Below are 27,701 nucleotides of genomic sequence, written 5' to 3'. Positions count from 1 at the left end.
GTAAAGGTCCAGCACATTCCAAAAATATGTGGCATTTGTATTGAATGACATTCTTATTGGAGGATTAGATGGAAAATGGATAGACCCAAATAGATAGATTTTAACTGAATTCTCTGTATGACATACATCAAAACATTTGCAGTGCTCTCTCCACAGTTTCAGAAGAGTTAAACTGCAGTCAGTCATTCTTCTACATTACAGAAGACAGTCTCGTAGTTTAAGGGACTTGTATGAGGTGAGTGAATGTCAGGAAGCTTCTTCGATAGCCATCAGCAGATACCTTCTGCTTCATTTGACATTTGCTTGACTTAATCCAGGAAACTCCCCAGTGCTATGAATTACAATGCAAAGCATAGATTGTATTAAAAAATCAGAGGGTTGGAGCTGGAAAAACAATGATTCATTCACATAAGAACTTGTGAATAGAATGATATTTGGGAAAACATTTTTGGCACATCACCAATTCAGCAGAGGCTGATCTTGGTTTATATTGTAAATCAGTCATATCCTCACTCTGAGGTGAAAAGGTAGGAACATTTTAGATTTCCTGCAAATTCAATTTTGCAGGAAATCAGTTTGTGTAGAGTTTGTGTAGAGTTTGTGTAGAGCGTCACTGAATGAATTCTTCCCAGGAGATCAGCAAAATATTCATAACCAGGAAACAAACCTCTACAGTTGTTTTGAATTTTGAGCCTAGTTGGTCCTTGTTGTCTTTCTTGATTGTTTTAAAATTAACATCAAGAAGTGTGACTTGGTACTTATGGGGCTGGACTGAGGCAATAACACCATTACACATATAATTTACCCTAACATACATGCATGTTCTCCCTGTGTTTGTGTGGGTTCTCTCTGGGTACTCTGGCTTCCTCCCACAGTCCAAAGACATGCTGTTAGTGGGGTTAGGTTAATTGGAAACTCTAAATTTCCCATAGTGAGTGATTGTGAGTGCGAATGGTTGTTTGTGTCTATGATTAGCCCTGCGACAGACTGCCGACCTGGCCAGGGTGTACCCTGCCTCTCGCCCTCAGACAGCTGGGATAGGCTCCAGCGCCCCCCATGACCCTGAAAAGGATAAGCGGAAGCGAATGGATGGATGGATGCATGCAATCCCTGTCTACAATGACAAGGTTAGGTCTTTACACAACTTATTGTTGGATTAAGAGATGAGGTAAGGACTTCAAAGACTGCAATGATCTATTAGTTGTTTCAATCACCATCTTTTCAGTTTTTCATGTTTAACATTGAAAATGTATGTATTTTCTCTTTGCATTAAAGCGCTGTAACATGTACAAGATGCTACACAAGTGACAGTTCCTGTATATCTTTATTTTGTTTTAGTATATTTTTCCAAGTACACAGTCTGGTGTCATTAGTTCACTTTTTAAAAATGCCTAGTTTTTATTTTTATGTCAGTCAAATAAAATCATACTCAGGTTTTAGTTTTGAAAACGTGACAATTGTGACAATATACAGATATTTTTGGATTGGTCTATATATAAAGCAGTGTATTCACGAGTATTCACAAGTTTATTTTCAAGTAGTGATTAAAAAATAAACAGATGATTAAACTTACCCATAATCCCTGTTTTTTAAACCACCCCGGGGGTCTCGGCTGTGAGCAGAGCTGATCGTTGACGGGACAAACCAGCTGATCCTTGTATCTGTACAGCATTTTTAGTCTTCAACTCGCCTCAACTCACAGTTTCCATAGTAATGGGCTGGGAGGAATTGAAGACTGAAAATGACATACAGGACATTTGGTTTCATTCTCTCCCACTGGCTCCCTCCCAGGGGAAGTTGAAGTTGATGACGTGTCGGCTAAAATGTCCCTGTAAGGTCAGTTAGCTGTGGCGGTGGCCTCAGCATCTGATGTAACATGTAAGGAGAAGCATGCAGTATCTCCAGATGACAGCAGCATATTGAGTTTGTATGCTTTTTCAGTAGATTTCCAACTCCACAGTAAAATAAGTCTTGGCAGTAACACAGTAACTTTCCAGTAAGGAAAGTTTAAGCCTGAGAAAAAGTATTGCACTTTGAAAGGCTCTCCAATATACTGCACTGCATATAATTCTTTGTATAGTACATCTCAGGATCTACTGCACATAGATATCCTGAGAGGGCTAAAGCCTTACATAGCATAATGCTTTTCATTGAGAAAGAAAAATAAGTTTTATCAGTCTGCTTCAGTGAGACAGTCTCGCTTATCTTCTCCTATTTATGCTCACGATGATGAACTATGTTTCAGAAACGAACAAAACATCTTAAATCTTGAGTTTAAATGTATTGTTTGCACAGAGAGCTTGAGTTGAGAGAGAACCCTGATAAGGAAGGTGGAGAATAAAGTAAACTTGAAATTTAGAGTTAACTTTGGGAGCACAGTAAAAATATAACTAATGTGAGGTGAATAAAAATACGAGGCATTCTGGCGTATCTATTCGTGTGGATGTTACTTTGACATGACCGCTCACCTAACGGGGGAAATTAGGGAGAGACCACAAATGCAAAAATGCACCAGTGATTGTGGAAAGTATTGTTCCATAGCTGGTAGTTTGTTGTAGTTTGCCTCTGTACACCACCACAGTGGATTGTCAAACAATCCAAATGTTCTTTGGTAAGAAGACTGCCAGGTTTAACTCTAAAACTACAAAAATGTTAGTCTTTTAAAAATATAGCTAGTAATTAATTATTTGATTTAAAACCCCCTGTACTGGTATGCAGAGGCAAAACTACAAAAAGTTTTCATAAATAGTCCAACTATTTATGGAACTAACCCTGCCATTAATGTACACATTAAAACAGCTCTGTCAGAATCAGCTAATTTCAGTATTGACTCATGTAATCTACCAAGAGCAACACAAATCAATCTGTCAGTGTCCAATTTATTAAAATGAGGTAAAACTAAATTGTTATTTAGATTAACCAACACTATGAACAAGTGAGCCATCGCGATGCTTTGGAATGTCTCTATAGCTCTATGCCTCAACCATTTATACAACCAATGAATTAAACATTTAAAACTTGAGTGTGATTTTAGCACAAACAATAGAACACACCAGCAAACAAGGCCAAGCCAAGCACCCAGAAATGATCAGCTGACAAAAACATCCCCACCAGTCACATTCGTCGGGGTAAACTGTGTCAGTATTGGTTCCTACTGGTCAAAAAGTTTCACTTAAGGAAGAAGAATCTAAGATCCAGTTCAACTATTGCACTGGGCTCTGAGCTCGGTCATGCCCGGGATGACACTGCTCGATAAAAAAGTAGTACTGCATCACTCAACAATAACATAAGCGTTTACTGTTGGTCTGTGGGTTTAATTAAATAACACAAAACAACAACAGCTGCATGACAAATGTGAAACTACTTTTAAGGTTTACTTTGATTATTTATTTGGATGTAAACTTCTTTGTGTGCCATAGTATTTAATCATTGAATATGTACAGCTAGTTTATAATCAGAAGAGATTCTCTGAATGTTGGGCCACTGACACACGGAAAACAAACATTTCTGATCTTTGGTTCTCTTCTCAGTCCTCAGTGTCTTCTGTCTTTCATCCTTTCCCCCTATGTCTTTGGCCCTCCAGTCAAAAAGTACGAGCAGAGCCCACGCTGACGCCGGCAAAGTTTCTGTATTCCTGTCAGTTCCTGACAGATGAATAGTTATGAGTTTTGCTCTCCTGCTTCCACTTAAATTTGGCAAATGTACTGTATGTGACCACAACTGTAACGGTCCTGAATGCTTCTCAGCCAGTTTTTCTACTCTCAGTAATCGGATCCTAAATAAAACAAAATAAAATAAAAACAAACACATTTAGGTTAGAATATATTTCCCAATTTTCTTTTGTTCTTTGGAGTGATGCCATTAGAACTAAGTGATTTTCTATAATTTCACACACCACTGATCGCTGACAGTTTATTTATTGTTTTGGTCAAAACAAAATTTTTCATATTGCATCAAAAAGTTGACAAAATCACACCAGAACAATCACACTGAAGCAGACCAGCTCAGGTATTGACTGTTTAAAAATGTTATTTTGTTGGGTAGTCTCCATGCATTATGTACTTCTTGCTTTGCAAAAAGTAAGCCGGGATAGAAGAGGTTACAGCCGATTGGAACTTTAGCGCAGCACAAATAGAAAACACAGTAAAAGGAAATGAGCTATGAGGGTCATATGACACACTGTAGGCTCCTGAGGTGAGCTTTATTAATTCTTCTCACGGGCAACTTAACAGTAATTAAAGTATAAAAGCAAATAAGACCAAGACATAATTGCTCCCAGTTAACACCCAAAGGGTCTCATCATATTGCCTCACGTGAGCGTGGGCCAAGATTAAATGAGATCTTTTACAATTTTAATGACGAACACCTGATAAAACGGGTACTTGCACGACACTGCAAATACCCCCCTCTGACGTGACAAACAGACATGTAAGCACTCGGTTTTCATTAGCTCATCACAATGTCTATTATTTATTTAGACGTTATTTATTTAGACGAACAAGCCGAGTTGGCAGAGTTCGTCAAATATGTTAGAAAAAAAGGTAGATTCAAAGACCTTCTTATTCACCATGCACACACAAGTACATAATTTAGTTTATTCAGTGTCAAGAAGCCACTGACTCACCTGACAGGAATAGAAAACAAGGAGTAATTTCTATTATTTTAATCCACCTTGAAATAATCATTCGCCTCAGTGGGCAGGAAGACCTCCGGCTGCCACTTTTTGACAGCGAAATAGAAAAAGGTACTGACCCCAGCCTCAGCCCTCCCTCCTCTTACCTGTTTATTCATGAAGACGTAGATGACTGGGTTGATGACCGTGCTCGTTTTGGCAAGGACTGAGGGGATGATGCTCGCCTCCGGTGTGACCAGGCCCGGTGGGCCGAAGGTGGCCAGTAGGGCCATGATGCCATAAGGGAGCCAGCATATTAGGTAGCACATCACCATAATCACCACCATGAATAGCACGCGCTGCTCACGTTTCCTGCTCATCGACGCATTGATCCCGCTTACCTGGAGACAATGGGAGAAAAGACGTGGAAAAGAAAGACCTTAATAAGCCGGCGATTTCCTGTGATGAGACATTGTGGTCGGACATTTTCCCTCCTTTTGCTGTTGGAAGAGGAGGATTCTGGGGGATAAAATGCTCACTATATAGTCAATACATCTACTTCTGGGTTTCATTTTTGTAACATAAGCCTACATTCCCATCTGTAATAACATTACACTCAGCAAGTTAAAGCAATTGATTGACATTTTGGGAAAATTAACTTACCAGTGTCTTTACGTAGAGTTAAATTAGAAGGTCAGTACTATTCTTAGGCCTCTTTGTTAATATAATTATAGCCAGCAGTCCCTGAGATAAGTTTAACTGAACTTATGTAGCAGAGAGTCCCTTTGCTGGGAGCTGCACAGTTGTCTGCTTAATAATAAACCAAGTGCATCATTCTTATAAGTGAGCATAAGAAGTTCTGGGAGGCATATTCTGTTTTTTCTTTGGACTGCCTTGGTTTGTATCCTGGGGATAGTCTGAGTTTCTGCAAAAGGTCAATCAGCACATGTCCCAAAAATGTCAAATTGTAATATGTAAACACTACTAAAACTGACAGATAACTTTGAGTTAATTAGTAATTTCTGTGCAAAGATAAATGAAAGTGTTGACTACATTTACGACTACATCTTTATGACCTGATGAAAGTCTTTGATAGAAATCTTGCATATTTCTCAGATTTCAGAAAGTTCATTGGTGAGACATTAACTGAAAATTATAAAAATAAATAAATGAAATACAAAGAAGAATCAAGTTTGAATAAACTGAAGTTTTTTGTTTGTTAAAATATCAAAGTATCAGGTTGAATCTAGCAAGTATAATGCATCCTCCCGCACGGACATGCACGCACTTGACAAGCATCTTCGTGCTCCCCAAACCCAAACTGTCGAGATTTGTTTTGCTACCCGATGGCCACATGTCTGCTGCTGTCACTCAGTTTCATGGCGGCGGAGACGCACTCTGACAGGGAGCCTCTTTTAAGAAAGACTCCAGCAGTGTTGGGATTTTTTTTTTGTTTTTTTTGTTTTTACACACATACACACACTAGTGAAAAGAAAAAGATGATGTGAACATTCAAAACTTCCTGACCCCAGTGATCAGTCATCGTCGCCATTGTGACATCTGATCACTCTAATATCCTTTAACCCTCACTCCAGATTTGCAGCTATATTATTTTACTATGAATTTCATTGCTGCTGATTCTCAGTGTTTTATTCTTGGTGTACGGCCTGAACATGTTTATGTATGCTGTGAGGGTTTAAACAATATGGCGAAGCATGATTAGCATTATTCAGGCAGGCTGTCAACTCACAGTCTCGTGGACTCCCTGGGCCGCCGCTCATATGCCATTTGTATTCATATATACACATCAGTATAGAAGTACAGTATGCTTTCACCAGACAGGTGTGCTTATACATCTAATCAAGCCAAGCCAGTGACTGACAGTCTCGTTACCTTTACCCCCACGAGACGGCTGCAAATGTGCAAAGGGGAACTGTGTTCACACAAGCCTGTTTGGACCGTCTTCATCGAAAACACAATTTCCCTGAAAGAAAGGCTTTGTAATTCGTGAAACAATGGGGCGATAGTTTTAAGAAGGGAAAACAAGCTGGAAAACAAACGAGCTGGCCCCAGGGAGGGGTCACTTGCCCCTCCCTTCCTTCCCTCCCCATCTCCAGCTGCCTCCCTCTTCCCGCTCCACCACAACCACCCACACATGCAGGACCTTGGAGTAGGGGTATGTCACCAGGGTGCAGAGGAGGCCACCCCCCCCGTCCCCTTCTGGCTGCCTCTGCCTCAATTTTATCCCACAACTTAGACATTCACATTACTCACACTCTCATTACACATACATATAGGATCTTGGGGGTGGGCACGATACACGGAATCCAAAGTACCATCAGGGTGTACACCCCACCCCTGGCGTCGTTGCCCACCTCTCAATGTTAAATACACGTAGACATTGAGGGCCAGCAGGAGGGACCATGCGCTTACCTGCTGCTCTCTGGCAGGTAGCTCCATGCCCTCCTGGGTTTTAAATGCACCTTAGAACACACATGCATCAACACTACAATGAGCGGGTGGAGGGAGGTTTGGAGTCTTCTCTCACCCCCATTCTCTGCGACCTGCTGGAGCGGGGGGGCTAGGAGGAGGAGTTGGCCGTCCGACTGCGGTCTGGAGTGTGGGGCCTCCCTGCTGCTGCGGAGTCGGGGCGGTCTGCCTCCCCCCACCGCAGGGAAAAGGGTAACACCACCTGGGTCTGGGGGCAGTTCCCCCCCTCCAGGGGCAAGGGTACCTAGACCCGGGGCTTAGAGTACGCTTGGGGAGTGTGATCGTGTGTACAGCGTCTCTTTATGTCTGTCTCCACGTTGGTTGAGTGTGGAGTAAGTGCATATGAGAGCATGAGGGTGGGAATGGATGTTTGTATCTGTGTGTGCCTGTATGTCTGTGTCTATATGTCAGGTTGGGTGTCAGGCGCCACCTCTCTGAGGACATCTTAGGCCCTCCAAGGTTTGGAGGCCTATCTCCCCCTACCACCACTTCCCCTGCCAGTGGCGGACCCCCTCAGACATCGGTGCGTTGGTGGTTCTTTGTGTCCGGGGATGGGCGTCCAGGTACACACCGGCTCACTCCTTGGCGGCCGCTTATCGGGGCCTGGAGCCTGGGGCTTGCTCCGGCCACTTCGGAGGTGGGGTGCCCCCGGCCTCTCGGCCTGGGGCTTGGTCACTCAGGCACGGCTGGCTGCCGGCGGAGCTCACGGGCGCGTCACTGCAACTCCCCCTGGTTTCTGCTCCGCGGCTGCTGAGTGAGCCCTCATCTGGGACTCTCCTCAGCTCTTTCTGGGACAGTGGCGTGGCTGCCCCTCTGTTGGTCTTCCTTGGTCTCTTGTGTTCTGGGGGCCTCTGGATGTCTGGAGTTTTGATCTCCTCCATACCTGCTTCATGCCCTGGAGGACGGGGCTGTGGCCCCCCCACACCCTCTAGCAGATCATTACATGAAGGAACCTTTTAAAAAACAAAAAACAAATGCGTCCATGCTCACAGGTGTACACACGGGTGATCACACCCACAAACTACACCCTTTTTTTGGCTCCTACCTCAAAGCACACTGTTCTGTTGATCTTATGTGCTGCACAATAATGTTTAACATTTAGTATTTACTGTCATATTCCCATATATCATTGTGATGTTGTTTATTCTATTACTCTTGTTCTCTTCTGCTTGTTTTCTTTTTTCTTTCTCAGCAGGTGACCCAGGTGATTGATATATGCTTTTTTTTTTCTTTTTTTCTTCTTTTTTTTTCTTTTTCTGCTCATTCTGTTGGTTTTTGGTTTTTGCCCTTCTCCCCCGTCCCTCTTCTCAGCTGTTTCTCTTTCCCTCTTTCTTTCTCCCCTTCTTTCCCCCAGTCAAGTCTGTCCAATATTCAGTAAGTGAAAATAAAATAAACAATAAAAGGTGAATCAAATGGACCATTATGGCAAGGCTGGGATGGTCAATTTGGTAAAGTAAATCCGTTGGGCATCTTTCTTTGCCTTTAGACAATAATTCTGATGGCAAAAGAGCCAAACGGGACAGGCCAAAAAGAAAAAAAAGAAAAAAAAGAAGGGAAAACAAGTTTTGCATTTTTATTGCAGCAGACAGACGTCAATGCTGCTGTTCAATATGGCACCAGTCGCTAGCCGATTTGAACAGTTGTGGTCTGCAAGATGATGGAAAACACTGTGTGGCTGATTTTCTTTTAAACAAACAGGACGCTATATATTAAAAATAGAGTTGAACATTAGCTTTTAATTTGGGGTATTTCTAATTATTTTGTTACTTACAAAACTGCCAAACTGCCACACCTGTACTTTTAATTACTTTTATCAGTGCTTAGTATAGTATTTTCTTTTTTTTTTTTTTTTTTTTTTTTTTTAGTATAGTATTTTCAAAGCCTGATCAAGTGAAAACTAACAAAGACATGGCATATAGAGAAAAAGAGCATTAGTACTTTGTGCTATTAGATTTTCAATATTGTATCTTCAATGCAATTTTGATTAACGATTTAGCGTCTAAATCAAACTTTTGAGTGTTTTCTTTTCTTCTCGCTGTGAAGTGGTTTCACATCAGATTTGGTATGCTTGTCTATCTTTCCTTTTACTAACAAGTCATGGATCGCTGCTTTGGTATTTTGACTCTAGTGTTGAAAGGAGATATAAAAACAGTCTCACAGGAATCCAAACTTTTCCACTTAGCTCTAAAACCCCATCCACTTACACCTGCACTGTTTCATTCCCACTTCTGACGGTCTGTGGCTGCTCATTTCTCTCTCCCTTTGTTCTTGCATACAAGCACACCCAGACATGTACGCCTGAAGCCTGTATACGCTCACAGACTGGTTGGGATTTGGAGCTGATGCCTTGCAGTTGATATCATTTAATAACACTGTCTGTATTTGTGTTGCTTTTTGAGTGTAATAACGCCCATTATACTTAAGCCACAAGAAGCTATCATGGTTTTGTTCTGAAGTCTTCCTTTGCAAACAAAGTACTCTCTATTTACTTTATATTTATAATTTATTTATGCCTTAAACCTGCTTGTTATATGATAAACTTGTTCATTTTATTAGGCACACCCGTTCACACCTGTTTTATGCCGCTGTGCTTACATTAGAGTCAAACTGTTGCTTGTGTAGTTTTGATTTGGAAAGGTTATAGGTCATATTTTGCCACATTGCTTACTTGAACACACACATTTTTGCATTTTTACTGTCTTGTCTTGTGTATTTTTAAGGTCCCTGGACATTTTTTCAGCTTTACTTGTAGTTTCACTCTGTTCCCACTTTGTCAGCGCTACAGTCTTGGCTCTGATTAAATAAATGAAATGCCAGAGATCACAGGCAAATTGAGGAAATGAAGAGTAAGTGTTGAATGATTGCAATCAAAGGCTGAGTGGCTTTTGAAAGAAGCTGACTGACAAATTGACTGCCCCAACAGAGAACTGTTTCATATGCTAAACAGCGATCCCCAAAGCAGTGGAATTAATATTTATATTTTGAGTCCATGTGACGGCCCAAATGTTACAGCCTTTTGTCAAATTGTTGATAAGTACAAGCTTTGTAACGAGCCTCAAAAATAATAGATGATTCGGACAAAGGACAACATGATCTTGATATAAGAAGGCAGTCAGTGAAACAAGAACATTTGCTTCTCTCCTTTTCGCTCAGCATCATGACAGTTGGAAATAGAGCTGTAGATTAATGGCAACGGTCCAGTATGGTATTGATATTTAACAGCATATAGTTAGACAGGTGGGAAAGAAACGAGAGATATTCTTGTCCAGATAGAATATCTTTACAGCCTTTGTCAACTTAATTAAATATCCCATGGCTAATTTTCCCCTGTGACGGCAGAAGGAGCGCTGTCTCCTTTTGCGTCCCTGGCGGCTGTCGCTTATTCACATAAATCATCTGGCCAGTGAGCTGTGATTTTAATGCTAGATTTCTAACTAAAAGGAACAGCAGGGCGCATGAAACAACTTTTTGCTTTCATCATCTGTAAATAATTTTTGTAAAAAGAAAAAAAAAAACTTTAGCACAAATGATTTCCCTTATGCCTTTTTTTTTTTTAACTTATCAACTTAAAACTCAAATACAACAAACACAGGACATCTCAGGATACAATTATGAAGCCAAAGTGTAACATTTGAGTGGATACTATTTAAAGCATCTATAGAGTCAACGAGTACTGTTATTTGCATTCAGTGTGAACAGTGAATCAGATGTGATTGACCAATACCTATAACCAATGAGAGCAGTAGTTAATCAGTTAATCAGACCTCACACAGAGGTTACAGATCAAAAAACACTCGTGAATTATTATACTCAGGTTTCACATATCAGGATATAATAAACAATGCTGATCTGATCCTCAGCAGGATTTAAAATTAGACAGATATAACTCCAAGTGATCAACACGTGATATTTGTATTTATTTAACAAAAACGAACAAAATGTCGACGCAATGTCTGAAATGTTTCTATAAGAATTAAGAGGGTAGGTAGCAGCCAGGTGCTGAAAATCAAATGCTCTTGATGAACTGATCATGTGTGAGCACCTCCGTGAAAGCAGAGGTTTTGTCAGTTTACTGGTCTGGGGGATTCAGGTGTGTGTTGACACAATGCCAAGAAGGAAATACATCAACAATGATCTCTGAGAAGAGATTGCTCCAGGAAAGGCCATTTCCAAACAATTTGAAGAAACTCTGCAGTGGGAAAGATTATTCACAAGTGGGCAATATTCAGGACAGCTGCCCGTCTTCCAAGGAGATCAGAACTGTGAAACTGCAAGAGCTACGTTTCAGAATCTACAGGCCTCAGTTTGGATGTTAAATGGTAAATTTCATGACAGTACAATTAGATAAAGAGTGTTTAAGTTTGAAGTATGGCTTGAATTCTTTCTGTTGAATTCTCAGAGAGCGAAAGGTTTTTGATCAGAGAAGACAAACATGCTAAATTATTAGAAGTGTTGGCATCGCTGTAGCTGGGCTCAGCAGCAGAAGAAGCTGTTGTGTGCATGCAAACTACTGAATATAAAAAGGCCAAAGTCAACAAACTCAGAAATTCACACCTAGAAGATGGATTCAGACAGACTGTTAAGAATAAGAAAACAACAGTGCACTGCCAGTTAAGCTGCCGACAATGAAAAAGCAGCGCGATATGTAGTATGTTAGGAAAAAGTGTTTGTATTGTACCATGTTTGGATAACATTTACAAACAAACACAAATCCCATTCCTAACAGTGGCATTATACACAAAAGCTTTACTTTTAACCAAGATGTTACTGTGCTTTCATGCAATTTTTTTTAAAAAAAAGAAAGAAAAAGAAGCTATTTTTTTTATCTTCCATTGCTTACTACTTGAGTTTACTATTTGCGGTTACTTATATTAGAATACATATACGTAAATATGGCAGTATGCACAATAGAGAATACCTGTTTTGTGGAGTTAACTTTATTATACCTACCTGCCTCTACATATGTATTCATATGTGTGCATTCTGCTGAACAGATTTTGTCAATTAAGTAACTAAGTAGACATTAGGGCTGCCACGATTAGTCGACTAGTCACGATTACATCGACTATCAAAATCGTCGACGACTGATTTAATAGTCGACGCGTCCTTTGAAGCTTTGTAAGATCACAAAAGACGCAGGAATAAGTAGTAGTATTTAAGAGTGTAATAACGGACTGAAACAGAAGATGGCAGCACTGCATGTACAAGGATGCCAGCTGCCGTTAAAGGATGACATGACGGTTAAACCCTGAAGAAGAAGCAGCTGTGTCTCAGAATTCATAGCGCAGCCCTGCTCAGTTTCCAACAATGGTGGCAGCTAGTTAGTTTTAATATTGCTCTTATTATTCTTTCTGGATCACAAAATAAGCTTTTAACATATTTTCAGGCGAGAATGTAACCGTGTAAACCTCAAATATCTGCTCAGTTTATCAAGACACCACATATTTTCAAAAGCGCTCTGACGTTTTCGGAGACGTCTGTTACCCACTAGCTCGATAGCTAGCCGGGGGCAAGGCTCACTAGAACCCGTGAACTCTCGGAAAATCGTTTTCAAACCCACCGCTGTCTTTCGCTACTCAGGTTAAACATATATAAGTCACTTAGATAACTTCAAAATGTTATTGTTGGCTTTTTTTTTTTAGTATTTTATTTGTTCCTGAGTAAATCGGTTTGGCTGACGTCCAATGGATGCATGATCTGATTAGTCGACTAATCGCAAAAATAATCGGTGACTAGTCGACTATCAAAATAATCGTTTGTGGCAGCCCTAGTTGACATTAGAACCTGTTTTCAGTCTCAGCTATGTTCTGTTTTTCTGTGGTGGAAGATATTCGCTCTTTTGGGTCACACTGACATCAGTAGGCAAAGAGATCTATTCTAATATCAATGTGCCACACGCAAAAAGATGAAGACGTTGTGCGAAGTGAGGCCGGTGTGTAACATAAATGGGGGCTTGTCCGTTTGAGGGATTTCGGGGTCGTTTGTGTGTAGTGGGGTTCGTGTGGGTGTGTGGTTTTTTTTTTTTGTGTTTTTGGGGGTTGTTTGTGTGGGTGGCCGCGGATGGAGTTTGATGTGGATAAGTTTGCCGAGGCACCTTCCTTGCAGCAGTTGAGTCGGTGTCGGAGGGAGGATTTGCTGCTTATTGCGGGCCGTTTTGATGTGCGAGCGCCGGCGGGGGTGAAAAAGGATGATTTGCGACAGCTTGTCACGGTGGCTTTGAGCGAGCGGGGTTTGCTGTCGAGCGTGCCGCTTGTTGGTGGGACAGGCGGGGCGGCTATGGAGCCGTTGGCTCCGTTGTCTGTTCCTCCTGTGGCCGCCCCCTCTGTGGCTCCTCCTGCTCCGGTGGTGGGGTCGTCGGCGGAGGAGCTCCAGTTGTTGCTCCGCATTAAGGAGGTGGAGTTGAGTAGTCACCGGTTGGAGGTAGAAGCGATGCATTTGAGGGTGAGGGCGTTGGAGTTGGAGCGCGGACCTCCACCGCGTGCCCCTGACTCTACACCGCCCACGCCTGCGCCCTCTGTGCTCCCTGCGCCGCCGGCGCCTGGTCCCGCCCCGGCTCTCCGTCAGGATTTTGATGTTGGGAGGCACATTAAATTGGTGCCGCCCTTTTGTGAATCAGAGGTGGAGTCGTTTTTTCCTGCTTTTGAGCGTGTGGCTGCCGCGTTAAAGTGGCCGGAGGAGGTCTGGGTTTTGCTGTTGCAGTGTCGGCTGGTGGGTAGGGCTCAGGAGGTGTGGGCTAGCCTGTCAGCATCTGAGAGCTTAGATTATGGTGTGGTTAAGGCTGCCGTATTGCGTGCTTTTGAGTTGGTGCCTGAAGCGTACCGTCAGAAGTTTCGGCAGTGTGTGAGGGGGGGGGATCAGACTTATGTGGAGTTTGCGCGCGAGAAGGGTTTGCTCTTTGATCGGTGGTGCCAGGCTAGTGAGGTTAAGGAGTTTGCACAGTTGAAGGAGTTGATGTTATTGGAGGATTTCAAGGGGTGTCTGCCGGAGCGGGTGGTTGTTTATTTGAACGAGCAGAAGGTCGTTTCCCTCGCGAAAGCGGCGGTTCTGGCAGATGAGTTTGCTTTGACGCACAAGAGGGGTTTTTCCCCTCCGTTACGTCGGGGTTCTAGAGTTTTGCCGGAGGTGGGGGGGGGGCGTTCTCCCCCGCTCTCGCGGCGTAGCCCTACGGTGGCCGCTGGGGACCGCCGATGTTTTTTTTGTCATGAGCTCGGTCATCTCGTTGCTCCTTGTCCCGTGCTGAGGGCGAGGGAGGGGGTGCGGGCCGACATTTCGGGGGGGGCCGTGCAGTGTTGCTCCGCGGTAACCCGCCCTAGCTTAATGCCGGTTGGCGTCGTTCCGCGGGGGATAGATGAGGTGTTTCGACCGTTTGTTTCGACGGGGTTTTTATCGTTGTCTGGTGATGCGGGGGACCGGGTTCCGATCACCATCTTGAGGGATACAGGGGCGAAGCATTCGGTGGCGCGGCATGGAGTCGTGCCTTTCTCTCAGCAGTCGTACTGTGGTTCTGATTTGCTGGTGTGGGGTATCAAGGTGAGTCTTTTACGCATGCCTCTCCATACGGTTACTTTGACCTCGTCCTTCGTATCGGGCGCTGTGCGGGTGGGGGTTCGAGATCAGCTGCCAATTGAAGGCATTGATCTTGTTTTGGGAAATGACTTGGCCGGGGGAAAAGTGTTTCCGGCTATGCCGGAAGTTATTGAGTGTCCTACTTCGGATCGGTTATGCCAATTCCCGTCGGAGCTGGGTGACCCCACAGTTTATCCGGCATGTGTGGTTACTCGTGCTCAAGCTCGTCGCTTGGGTGGTGAGGTGGACATATCTGAAATGTTTCCGGACGGCTCTGAGCCGCATGATAGTTCTGTTCCGGGGGTAGATGGTGGGACGGCGAAGGTTTTTAGTATGGTGTCGGAGAAGGAGGCAGCAGGTATCCGCAGGTTTGTGTGTGGTCAACTCCGTGACGAGGCAGACCTGAGCACGCTGACCTTGGGAATTTTAAAAAAGAGATATCAGACACACAACAAATGTGACTCATTAAGGCCAAAAGTAAAAACTTTCATGAAACAGGTGGTGCAAGAGGAACTGATGAAAATGCAGGATAATGATGAAAGTGAAAGTGACTCAGAGACTAAGAAGCTCCAGAACAAAAGGAAAAGAGAAAATGGAAATGACGAGGTCATGAGTGAGAGTGATGATGAATCCCGGCAAAGAAATCACAAAATAATCATTCAAGCTCATCATCAGAATCTGAGGTTCAAGAGGACAACAAAACAGAAAGTAAAGAAAGCAGCAATGATGAAGAAAATGCCAAATCTCAAGCTGATGGTGAAGAGCCAGAGGTGAAAAAATCACAACAAAAGAGAAATGAAAATCGTCAAATTGACAGTGACGAGTCTTCTGATGAGGAACTCAGTGAGGAAAGCAACTGCAGTGACAGTCCAAAGAAAATGGTGAGAATGAACGTCGAGACAGTAACCAGCAGTAAAGATGAAGGAAGGAGAACACCACTGAGTGATGCAGGAAACGAATCAGATGGAGACTGCAAGTCAGAAACGAGTGACAAAATTAGGAGCGACGAGTCTTCTGACAGTGAAAAAGAAGATACAAAAGTGGAAGAGAAAACCAGTGACCCAGACTCAGTTTCATCACTACCTTCTTTGGAAGATGAAAAAGAAAATAAGACTGATAAAACAAATGATAAAAAGATGAAGAAGAGTGTGAAGAAAGATGAGAGCACCAGAAAACCAAAGTCTGATGACAAATCGGTGGCGAGGCTTGAACGTTATATTGCCCTCTGCGGCGTGAGGAGAAATTACAAGAAGCTGCTGGAGGACTGCCGCTCCCAGGTGGCTGTTCTGAAGAAGGAGCTTGAAGAGCTTGGTGTACATGGTCAGCCAACTATTCAGAAATGGAAAAAGGTCAGAATGAAGAGAGAGCAAGCTCAAGAACTGGCTGCTCTTGATGTCAACAACATCATTACCACACAAGGTCGACCTACACGCAGGGGTGCCTCAGCAAGTCAGAAACAACAGGACTGTCCGTCCTCTGAATATCAGCGCACTCTAAACTCGGAATCAGACAGTGATCAGGAAAACAATACCCACAGAGGTCGCAGGAAAATGTCCGAATGGGCCAGCCTGCAGGGGATCATCAGTGATGACACAGACAGTGACTGATGAGTCTGGTTTCCCCCCTAGGAAGTGTTCGATTTGTTTGTTTGTTTTAATGTTTTTGATACTAGGTCTAGCATCTCTCTAATGAGATGCTTGATTTTAGGTGGGGGGGTGTTATGACCCAGGGTCATTATTTGCGGTACGGTGTTGTTATTGTTTGTATTTGTATTCAGTGTAGCTTGTTTCCAGGTGGAGGCCACCCATTGGTGGAGGAAGGAAAGAGGCCAGCTACAAAAGGGGTTGGACTGGGTCGGCGAGCAGACTTCCTGGTTTCCCGTGAGCTGTGTGTCTGGGGACCGTCGTGGTGTGTGACTGCACGGGGCTGCAATATTAATGCTGAAAAAGGGGTTGTACCTGGGCTTGGTAGCTGTAGGGGTGGGAAGCCGTTTTCTTTTATTCCCCTCTTTTCTCCTGTTTCGGGTAGGGAGACAGGTTAGAGAATTGTATTTTGTTTTGGGATCGTGGGAGGTAAGTTAGCTCTGTTTTTCTTTCTAGTGTGTTTTGTTTGTTGTTTTGGCATCGCCCACCCTGAAGCTCGCTACCTGTTCAGTAAATAAATTAACCAACTCTCGTCATTCTGCCGTGGTGTGATTTTTTTTGTCGTTATTATGTATCGGGGGGTTACAGATCAAAAAACACTCGTGAATTATTATACTCAGGTTTCACATATCAGGATATAATAAACAATGCTGATCTGATCCTCAGCAGGATTTAAAATTAGACAGATATAACTCCAAGTGATCAACACGTGATATTTGTATTTATTTAACAAAAACGAACAAAATGTCGACGCAATGTCTGAAATGTTTCTATAAGAATTAAGAGGGTAGGTAGCAGCCAGGTGCTGAAAATCAAATGCTCTTGATGAACTGATCATCAGCAAGTGTGAGCACCTCCGTGAAAGCAGAGGTTTTGTCAGTTTACTGGTCTGGGGGATTCAGGTGTGTGTTGACACAATGCCAAGAAGGAAATACATCAACAATGATCTCTGAGAAGAGATTGCTCCAGGAAAGGCCATTTCCAAACAATTTGAAGAAACTCTGCAGTGGGAAAGATTATTCACAAGTGGGCAATATTCAGGACAGCTGCCCGTCTTCCAAGGAGATCAGAACTGTGAAACTGCAAGAGCTACGTTTCAGAATCTACAGGCCTCAGTTTGGATGTTAAATGGTAAATTTCATGACAGTACAATTAGATAAAGAGTGTTTAAGTATGAAGTATGGCTTGTTTGGAAAGGTTACGAGGAGGAAGTCTTTTCTGTCTTAAAAAGTTCAGAAGGGAAATTGTGTCTGAACAAAGACTTCTGGAACAATAGACCTCTTCTTTACAAAGCTGCACATAAACTGTGCATATGAACATTCACTGCACAAACGAGTGATTCATCCATATTGTCATGTTTGAATTTGTTCATACTTTGTGAACAAATTTCGAACATCTCAAACTATGTGTGTAGACAAATTACGAAGGTCTGTCTGCCTTAGGAAATTGAACTCTTCTCTCTTAGGAAATTGGGTCATACAACAGGACAATGATCCCAAGCACAGCAGCAAATTTACAGCAAAATTTAAAAAGAAAAGAAAAGAAAAGACTCGAGATAATTTTTCTAAGATTAGATCAGATTAGACGACACTCATACTGGCTATGTTGGTAAGCTACACATGGTAATTTGTTGGGTCAGTTGAGGAACTTTCTTAAGCTCATCAATATAAATGATAATATGATAATACAGAAATATTAACACTATATGCAAAAAATAAGATGTGGCCTTTTGTGTAGTCATCCCAATCTGAAGCCCTTTGTTTAGTCAACAATGCTGTTTACACAGTCATTTCATTCTAATCAGAGCTTTTCACTCATCTGCCAAATTTTGATTCACTTCTTGCATGTGCTCTCTATTGATGCTGTATGACCGAATATCTTCTAAAGTAAATCTGTGTTATGATTAGCACTGAGGCTTTGAAGCCCAGTGTATTGTGTGCCAAAAATCAGGGATGTCCTTGTTGAATTCTTTCTGTTGAATTCTCAGAGAGCGAAAGGTTTTTGATCAGAGAAGACAAACATGCTAAATTATTAGAAGTGTTGGCATCGCTGTAGCTGGGCTCAGCAGCAGAAGAAGCTGTTGTGTGCATGCAAACTACTGAATATAAAAAGGCCAAAGTCAACAAACTCAGAAATTCACACCTAGAAGATGGATTCAGACAGACTGTTAAGAATAAGAAAACAACAGTGCACTGCCAGTTAAGCTGCCGACAATGAAAAAGCAGCGCGATATGTAGTATGTTAGGAAAAAGTGTTTGTATTGTACCATGTTTGGATAACATTTACAAACAAACACAAATTCCATTCCTAACAGTGGCATTATACACAAAAGCTTTACTTTTAACCAAGATGTTACTGTGCTTTCATGCAATTTTTTTTTAAAAAAAGAAAGAAAAAGAAGCTATTTTTTTTTTATCTTCCATTGCTTACTACTTGAGTTTACTATTTGCGGTTACTTATATTAGAATACATATACGTAAATATGGCAGTATGCACAATAGAGAATACCTGTTTTGTGGAGTTAACTTTATTATACCTACCTGCCTCTACATATGTATTCATATGTGTGCATTCTGCTGAACAGATTTTGTCAATTAAGTAACTAAGTAGACATTAGGGCTGCCACGATTAGTCGACTAGTCACGATTACATCGACTATCAAAATTGTCGACGACTGATTTAATAGTCGACGCGTCCTTTGAAGCTTTGTAAGATCACAAAAGACGCAGGAATAAGTAGTAGTATTTAAGAGTGTAATAACGGACTGAAACAGAAGATGGCAGCACTGCATGTACAAGGATGCCAGCTGCCGTTAAAGGATGACATGACGGTTAAACCCTGAAGAAGAAGAAGCTGTGTCTCAGAATTCATAGCGCAGCCCTGCTCAGTTTCCAACAATGGCGGCAGCTAGTTAGTTTTAATATTGCTCTTATTATTCTTTCTGGATCACAAAATAAACTTTTAACATATTTTCAGGCGAGAATGTAACCGTGTAAACCTCAAATATCTGCTCAGTTTATCAAGACACCACATATTTTCAAAAGCGCTCTGACGTTTTCGGAGACGTCTGTTACCCACTAGCTCGATAGCTAGCCGGGGGCAAGGCTCACTAGAACCCGTGAACTCTCGGAAAATTGTTTTCAAACCCACCGCTGTCTTTCGCTACTCAGGTTAAACATATATAAGTCACTTAGATAACTTCAAAATGTTATTGTTGGCTTTTTTTTTTTAGTATTTTATTTGTTCCTGAGTAAATCGGTTTGGCTGAGATAAAAGTTATAGTTTTTACACAGCTGAATAAACGTCAAGCAGACAACTGATTATCAGAAGTGTTAGATGCTGGAGAATATACTCCGGTGTCCCGTTATATTTTAGATAGCAAGGAAAACTTCACCGAAACAATCTGAAAATTTCATTAAAATTTAACAAACTATCATCTTGTCTTTATTTTTAGTTAGCACATACCTTAAACACTTAAAGCTGTAAGCTAATGATAGTTCTATAAGAGCAGATGCATGCTGGTGCAATAAGCTGTACGTTTTACGTCCAATGGATGCATGATCTGATTAGTCGACTAATCGCAAAAATAATCGGTGACTAGTCGACTATCAAAATAATCGTTTGTGGCAGCCCTAGTTGACATTAGAACCTGTTTTCAGTCTCAGCTATGTTCTGTTTTTCTGTGGCGGAAGATATTCGCTCTTTTGGGTCACACTGACATCAGTAGGCAAAGAGATCTATTCTAATATCAATGTGCCACATGCAAAAAGATGAAGACGGTGTGCGAAGTGAGGAAGACACGCTGAATACATTGTTACTTGTGATATATGACAGTTAATGCTTTACTGTCATTTAGCCATTCACACATCATGTTCACAAAAAGATCTTCAAATGAGTGAATGGTAGAACCTGTTCCTTCTCATGTGATTATAAACCACTGGGCAAAAACACAAAAACAAGTGAACACATACTGAACACGATGTACTTTCATAGAAAAATAACCTTCTTTCTTCTGCTCAGTGTAGCGATCATTCCAAAGCAAGAGGAGTGATGACCAGGTTGTGTCACAGCAGCACGAATCATTAGCCTTTGTAAGGTTCAGGCATATTTCTATTGTTTAGCGGCAGTGATCGTCATAACGACATTCAGTCCAAAGAGACAACAACAATAAATCACCAAGCTAATGAAGGAAAATGGAAATCAATACCAAGTACAAATATGCCAATGTGTCAGCATAGTGAAAGTTAACCAGGTAGCCAGGATGTGAACTGCCAGGGTTTTAATAGTTTTGCAATTTTCATTAGTTTTTATTTTTATTTAGTTTTGACTTCAGATTTTCAATTTTATATCAGTTTTAATTAGTTTTTACCAATTGTTTGCTAGTTTAGTTTAGTTTTTTGTTTTTCAAAATCCTTTGTTTCAGTTTAGTTTTGATTAGTTTCAGTTATAGTTTTAATTGTGTTTGCAATAATTAAGTGTAGCAAAATCCCAGTTTCATCATATCAGTCATGCTCTTCTGCTTATCCTTGGGTATGTTGCTATTCCAGCTACCATACCCTGCACCCTGGACAGGTCGCCTGTCTGTCGCAGGGCTAACACGCAGAGACAGACAACTCACATTCCCACCTATGGGTTCTTTAAATAAATAAATAAAGGCAGATGAACAACCATTGATTCCAGGAAACTACAAAATGTATATCTTGGTCCCAATGAGACTATTAACTCTTGCAGCACCGGGTGTTCGTAATTTTGGTTCAAGTGAATTGATAAACTTTTTGAAGGCAATTGACTCACACAGTTATGTAGATATCCCAGTCCTGTTGTCTCGGGATGCATCACGCTGCCTTGCCTGGGGTTAGCTTCTGTTTTCTGGGGATGAGGGTTGAGTGTGCTCCCTTCTCAAGGTAAGCTAGGTTAGCCTTCTTGTGTGAGCTTTTCAAGTGCACTTTAAGGTTTGTGGGATTTTTTTCCCTTTAGAAATGTCCCTCATAATTTGTCTCTTTCCACTACAAGACACTTGCTTTATCCAAAACAGAGTCATATTCAAAGTAATCCCAAATTGGACTCTGGTGCTTTCTCCCGACTTTTCCTGACATGATTCTGCGCGTGGACGGAGCAGCAACACAGACGACTCGACTAACGTACTGACCACCTGCTGGCATAATGAGACAGCAAGAAAAAAATCTGGAAACTAAACTTCATTTTCACCCTTGACTATTGTATGACACACACACATCTACGAAAACTAAACACATTTTTGCTATAAATTCAGTTAATTTTAGTTAGTTTTGTGAACACTCATTACAGTTTTATTTAGTTTTCCTTTTTTTGTTTTTATTTTTATTTCTGTTAACGAAAATGTTTTTTCACTTCTAGTTTTCGTTATTTCGTTAGTTTTCGTTAACGATAATAACCTTGTGAACTGCTTTTAAGAGTGTAACTCAAGATCAGAAAGACAGAAAATTTTAGTCCTCCTTACGAGCACCTTAAATGGGTGACCTGAGGTCAAAAGCTCGAGCTCCCTGTAGTGTAGCTTAGGGTTAGCTCAAATAAGAAATGATCAAGTGTTTGCCTGAGTCCTCACTGAGATCTTACAGGCCTTTTTAATATCCAGGTATGACACATATTTAAGTTTCCTAACCAAATGATTAAAACTTCTGCGAGAGGGAGTCGAAGATGAATCTTCCACAGAAAGAAATGTGACAATTCAGAGGTATCATCAATACAGGATTCAAAACTCAAAACAAAAAATTGTAGATCTAAAATATAAGAGGTAAAAAAAATGTTTTAAACCCCATTAAAAGTAATTTGGTGGCAACTTTCTGAAATGATTGATCAGATCTTTTGTTTCTGACACAACAACCAAATCAAATCTTCTGCAAACTCTCTAATGGCTCTGTCATGGTGGTTGCTGCAACACTGATTTGTGCTGATGTAATAACCAGGGGAGACACAGCAACCTTGAGGGCAACCAGTGGGTAAGTAGAGAACACCATTAAGTCGCACACTCTCTAACCTGCTGGTTAAAAAGTGGTTAAAAAGTCAGTTATCCACCCAATTAAGGTAAGATCAAAACCAAGTTCAAAGCAATAATTGAGGCTCTCTGTGAGCAGCAATGACTGGGGTGGTATTGAGCGCTGAAGAAAAATCAATAAGTAAGAATCTGGAATAAGGTTTGTGGCCCTCAAGATGCAAACTGTAACAGTTCTAGCTGTTCCAGCAAAAGCATTAAAGGGATGGTTTTATAGCCAAAAGAAATCAAAGCTGGAGTTGGTGCAGTGGTTAGCAAGATGTTTATTTGTGTGGAGCAGCGAATTATTTGTGTGGACTTGCCATGTTCTCCTTGTGCTTGTGTGGGTTTTCTCAGCGTTCCAGTTAGTCTTCCAGTCCAAAGACGTGAATGTCATGTTAGCATGTGATTCTAGGTTTTCAGCTATTTATTAAGAACTGACTTTTATGTATATATATGCATGTATATATTATGCTATTCTTAGTTAGTGTATTGTCTGTCTTTGTTCATGTTTGTTTATAATGGAGCGCTGTAACGAAAAATAATTTCCCCTAGGGATCAATAAAGTATTCTGATTCTGATAGGTCTGCTGTAGGCATGCATGTGGGTGTGAATGGTTGTCTGTCTCTGTGAGCCCGGCGATGGTATGTATTGACCCTATACCCAGCTCTCACCCAAAAATGCCAGCTGGGATAGGCTCCAGCAACCTCAGCCGGATAAGTGGATGAGATGAATGGATGACTGGATGAATTGATGGATGGATGTCAAAGCTAAGGGCCTGAACTTGTCTAACAACTTAGTAGATTACTTTTGACATTCGGGACAATAATGGAATGTTTCCAGAGCTCGGGGACCCTCTGCAGCTTAAGGGATTGTGCAAAAATATACTTTAAGATATCACACAGCTGCTCTCCATAGTTTTTCAGTTCCTGGCCACAGATGCTGGTATGACCTAGACTCTTGTGGGTTTTTTTGGGGGGTGGGGGCGCTTTTATATCACTCACGACTACAATTAAACTCCAATTAAACTCAACCACCCCCTTACTCCGAACTCCAATTCGGAGTAAGGGGGTGGTTGAATCCTATCCCAGCTGCCATACAGTACAAGGTACCCCGTGGTGAGGTATAACCTGACAGGCTGCTAGTCTATCACAAGGCTAACACAGAGAGGCAGAAAAGCAGATAGAAAGAAATCCAGAGTACCCAGAGAGAGAGTCTACACAGGTACAGGGAGAATATGCAAAATGACTGAAAGGCCTCAGTCAGCTGATGGTTTTGAACCCAGTGAGGTTACAGTGTTACCCACGATGCCATCATGCCAACCTTGATTTTTTTCAATAATATTTTTTTTCATTGTTATTCAGGCACGTTTATATTAACATAGCTTTAATGTGTTTGGTAAGTTGTTGTTTACTTCTTTAAAAAAGGTGTGCTATCACAACTTTCAATTCAGTTCACTTCAGTTTTATTTATATAGCACCAAATCACAACAAAAGTCTCCAAAAGCGCTTCATATTGTACGGTAGACCCCACAATAATACATACAGAGAAAAATCCAACAATCATATGACCCCCTATGAGCAAGCACTTTTGCATCAGTGGGAAGGAAAAACTCCCTTTTAACATACAAACACTCGTGTGGAAGATGTTGTATCATTCGTTATCAGCAGAGTTCTGCTGAAACACTGACAAGAAGAGCACTTAAAACATTGCTGAAGGGCAGAAGACATGTTCTCACTTCAGGACATCGACCTTCTTTTTCCGTCTTCGTCTCCCTCCTCTCAGCTGAGATCCATACACAGGAAAAAGGTGTCACATATGTGTATGTATCTATGATTGGAGAATCGCAGACATCGCCTAGACCTAGTACTTTTTACAGTGCAATTAAAATCAGCCAATTTAAAATTTGGAGCATTATAAGCGATAGACCAGAGTTTCTGTGTCACTTTAAAAATAATATCAGAGGCAGATTAAGCCTTGAGGTGGATGTCGTCAAAGGTATCAAATATTTGGGACAACTCTGAAATCAAGCTGTCCTGATAAAGCTGGAGGGGATGAACATCTACTAGTCTAATATTCTACTATTTCAAGGTGAAAGTAGTAGAACATACAGAGCTTGGAAAACTTGGGGATGATTTTCATTTCAAACCAATATTTCGGCAGCGTGGCTCCAGTAGGTGTTGCAGTGGTCAAGGTGGAGGATGATTAAAGTTTCAGTAAAGAGCTGGGCAGAGCTGGGATGAGGAGAGATGGAGGAGATTTGATGGATTTTGGGGAGAGACATCCCCATGCTCCAGTTGCCGCTGCTATGTGGGCTTTGTATGACAGTTCCTTGTCTAGAAGCAAGTCAGGACTCCTGCAGGGCTCAGACAGGAGTCATTATAGTACTGTCAGTGGTGATGGAAGAGTCTGGAGGGGAAAAGCTCGGTACACTCCATCCTATCCATTTTTTAGTGCTAGTTTTCAAGGAGAATATTTCACAACCTGTTGTTTGCTTATTTCGGTAGTTTATACACTGCACGCACAACTTGATGTGGAGATATTAAAAGCTTTGGATGCTTTACAAGCGGAAATTTATCCTCTGTTCTTGCTTCATTCAGCAGTGCCCAAGTAGCACACATTTATTTTTATTCCCAAATAATTGTATGTTTTTTTTTTCAATCAAGGTAAATTCGTTTATTTTCCAGGACATGTTGACTCAATAGGATATTTCCGTTGCTGTGCAGACTGGGCCACAAATTAGCACTTGAACTTGACACGAGGAAAGGTTAGGTCACTAGATTAAATATTTTAATTTAAAAGAAACACATCTTATCTAAAACTCAAATATTGCCTTCTATAGATAAAATAAAAAGTCTGCACAATGTCGTTCTTTCATGACTCTGTTTCCGAGTCAGACTTTACACTCATCTTTGACACTTGATTGGTTTAGCCATTAGTTAAACTCCTTTCACTGATTATATATCAGCTGCTGTCACTGATTCCACCTCACACATCTTATTTTACACTTCAAACATTTAAACACTGGGGCTTCTTTCTGTGCTGTGCACACATCTGAAGCGTTCAGAACTCCCACTTTGTTTTCTGACTGTCAGTTCTGCTATATTGCGCACATTTTCTTCAGAGTAAAATAAAGCAAAAAAGCTGCATTCAGAAGTTTGACAACAAAGTCCCGCATTGTGCCAAATTAACTTCCAAATCTGTATTTCTGTCACGATATCCTGTCATGGTTTAGAAATGAATTTTTCAGGTTTCAGCACCAGATAATCCCGATTTGGAGGCATGTGGCAAAAGGAAAACAAACAGCAGGTTATTTCAAAGCATGCATGAAAAACTCTGAAAATTATGGGCTTGCATGTAATAAGGAGCGTGCAACTTCAAGCACGGCAGCCATTTGTGTATTTCTGTGCCTTATACTGATGGGATTAGCTGCTTTTTTTACAGCACTGTAATCAAATAGACAAATGAGCCAAGATGACTCTGAGATCACAGTTGCTTTCTTAATTAACCAGCTGCGCTGGTTTATTGCTAAAACACTGGGAGTTTGGTGGTCATGTATAGGTTAAGACTGATGCCAGGTGAGACGGTGTGCCCCTGGCGTTAGGGTAAGTCACCTCCAGCACGTCCCAAACAAACATAAAACTGGTCTGCAGGTGGACGGAGGAGAGAATCTGATAATCATCTTGGCGCAGTGCTCAAGGAAGGCAGAAATAAATCAACACAAGAACAGAAGAGTCATTGCATTTAACGCTTCTTATCAGCTCTCCGCTTTAATTTTGTTTCTCACAACTTCTTGTGTTCAGATATTCCTCGTCTCTCTCTTTCTCTCCATTCACTGCTATTTACAATTGTGTCCTAACTAACAGAGTTACCAGTAGAGAATAAAATCTTGTTCATAATGACTTCTGGTGACCGAGAATTTCCCCACGCTTATACCAGATGCTTCCAACTCCTCTGTCGCCCTACACATGCAACAGTACTTGCATACCCTAAATGTTCTTAATTAATCCACATAATCAGTTAATTTGGAGTCTTCTGGCTGGCTAACTTGATCACACGGATGGAGGTGGTTGGCAGACTGGCTTCTGAAGCCATGGGAGGCCCTAGACAGCCACTATACCACCTGTGCCTTCCCCAGCTGCTGCTGCTTTCCTTCACACCCGCCAGCACAGCAGAATCAGCAGCAGACACTAGCTATTAGCTTGGGAGATTGGAAGCGGTGCAGCAATGGAAAGCAAGCAGTGTGAGCAAGACATCGGGGTGAAAACAGGCAGAGGAAGAAGAGGCGAAGAGGATAGAGCGAGATAACTTGGAGAGAGGTTGTTTGAGAGGTAAACGTATGGTGGTTGTGGCCGGGGGTGGATGGGTTCAGAAGGGAGAAATGAGAAAGCAGTGAATTTCTCAGAGGGGTTGAAATGAAGAGATAGAAGGCGTAGCTGCATGCAGGTAGATTTATAGCTGAGTTCTCCTCCTGTGAGTCCAATTTTAAAGCCAAATTAGCAGAGACTAAAGTGCTGCCCTCGTCTTTCTGTCCTCATTATGGGCTGGCATTGTGCAATTATAAACAGCAGGTAATGTTGGTAGAGCTTTGCCAGATCTACCAAGCCAGAGAAAAATTTGTGGCCGCACCATGTTTGAGTCGCTGATTACGCAAACATGTGCTCAACCTTTAGAGACGTGGCTGTCACGCAGGCGCAAATAACCCTCCCTGACCCTTCTCTGAGTGCGCACACCCTCAGAGACCCTCTGGGAAACTGAGACCTAAGCCAGATTGCTCAAAATAATTAGTGTCTAACATGCCTGAATGCACCCCAGAACGCACTGTCAACACCTGGAAGAAAACTCAGGAGAGAGTTGAGCTGGAACAGCTTTGCGAAGCTACACCTCCTCAGCCAGGAAGGAAAGATTAGAAGCAATTTTCTGAAGTGCTTTACAACCACATCTCCTACTGTCTTTCAAAGAAACCATTTTTTCACACTCTCAAGTCTGTAAAATAGCCACTCTAAAAAAAAAAAAAAAAAGAAATGGTGCAAGTCAAAAACTGATGTCGCGACTTTTGAGTGTCAGTGCAGTTATGTGGAGACATGCGTGCTTGTTGCAGGGGTTCCTCTTCTGTTCATTTAATGAGTTGCAATTTGAACCCCTGACTGGGATTGCAAATGTAATAAAAGTGGCTCACCGGGTTCAGACACCATCGTTATATTGAAAATCTACACATTAAACAGTTAAATCTTGTCGGTACTTGTTAGGAAAATTCCCTCGTATGACTTGTGTTCAGCCCCCGTTGGCGGGATTCTGACAGTTAAAACTGCACCAGGATATCAAAGCAAAGTCAAAATTCTGGCACCAGAACATGAACACTTCAGAAAGATACATCCTC

General features: G+C 41.7%; 1 protein-coding gene and 1 pseudogene across 1 annotated transcript in view; one reads left to right on the top strand and one right to left on the bottom strand.

Annotated features, from left to right (window-relative positions):
- Window positions 1-27,701, bottom strand: part of LOC147308848 (vertebrate ancient opsin-like) — an 81,250-nt gene that overhangs the window by 16,883 nt on the left and 36,666 nt on the right. Inside the window, exon 3 of the mRNA XM_086271171.1 lies at window positions 4,780-5,013. Coding sequence (XP_086127297.1) covers window positions 4,780-5,013 — 234 coding nt within the window. The remainder of the gene's footprint in view (window positions 1-4,779; window positions 5,014-27,701) is intronic.
- LOC147308849 (uncharacterized) lies at window positions 14,389-16,275 on the top strand (annotated as a pseudogene).

This window comes from Aulonocara sp. 'chitande type north' Nkhata Bay, linkage group LG18 (genome assembly GCF_057382095.1).
Source record: "Aulonocara sp. 'chitande type north' Nkhata Bay isolate Kocher_YH1m ecotype deep benthic linkage group LG18, A_spYH_male_GT1.1, whole genome shotgun sequence".
NCBI classification, from domain to species: domain Eukaryota; kingdom Metazoa; phylum Chordata; class Actinopteri; order Cichliformes; family Cichlidae; genus Aulonocara; species Aulonocara sp. 'chitande type north' Nkhata Bay.
The sequence above is the reverse complement of the archived record's forward strand: the minus strand, read 5'-3'. Positions and strand labels throughout refer to the sequence as shown.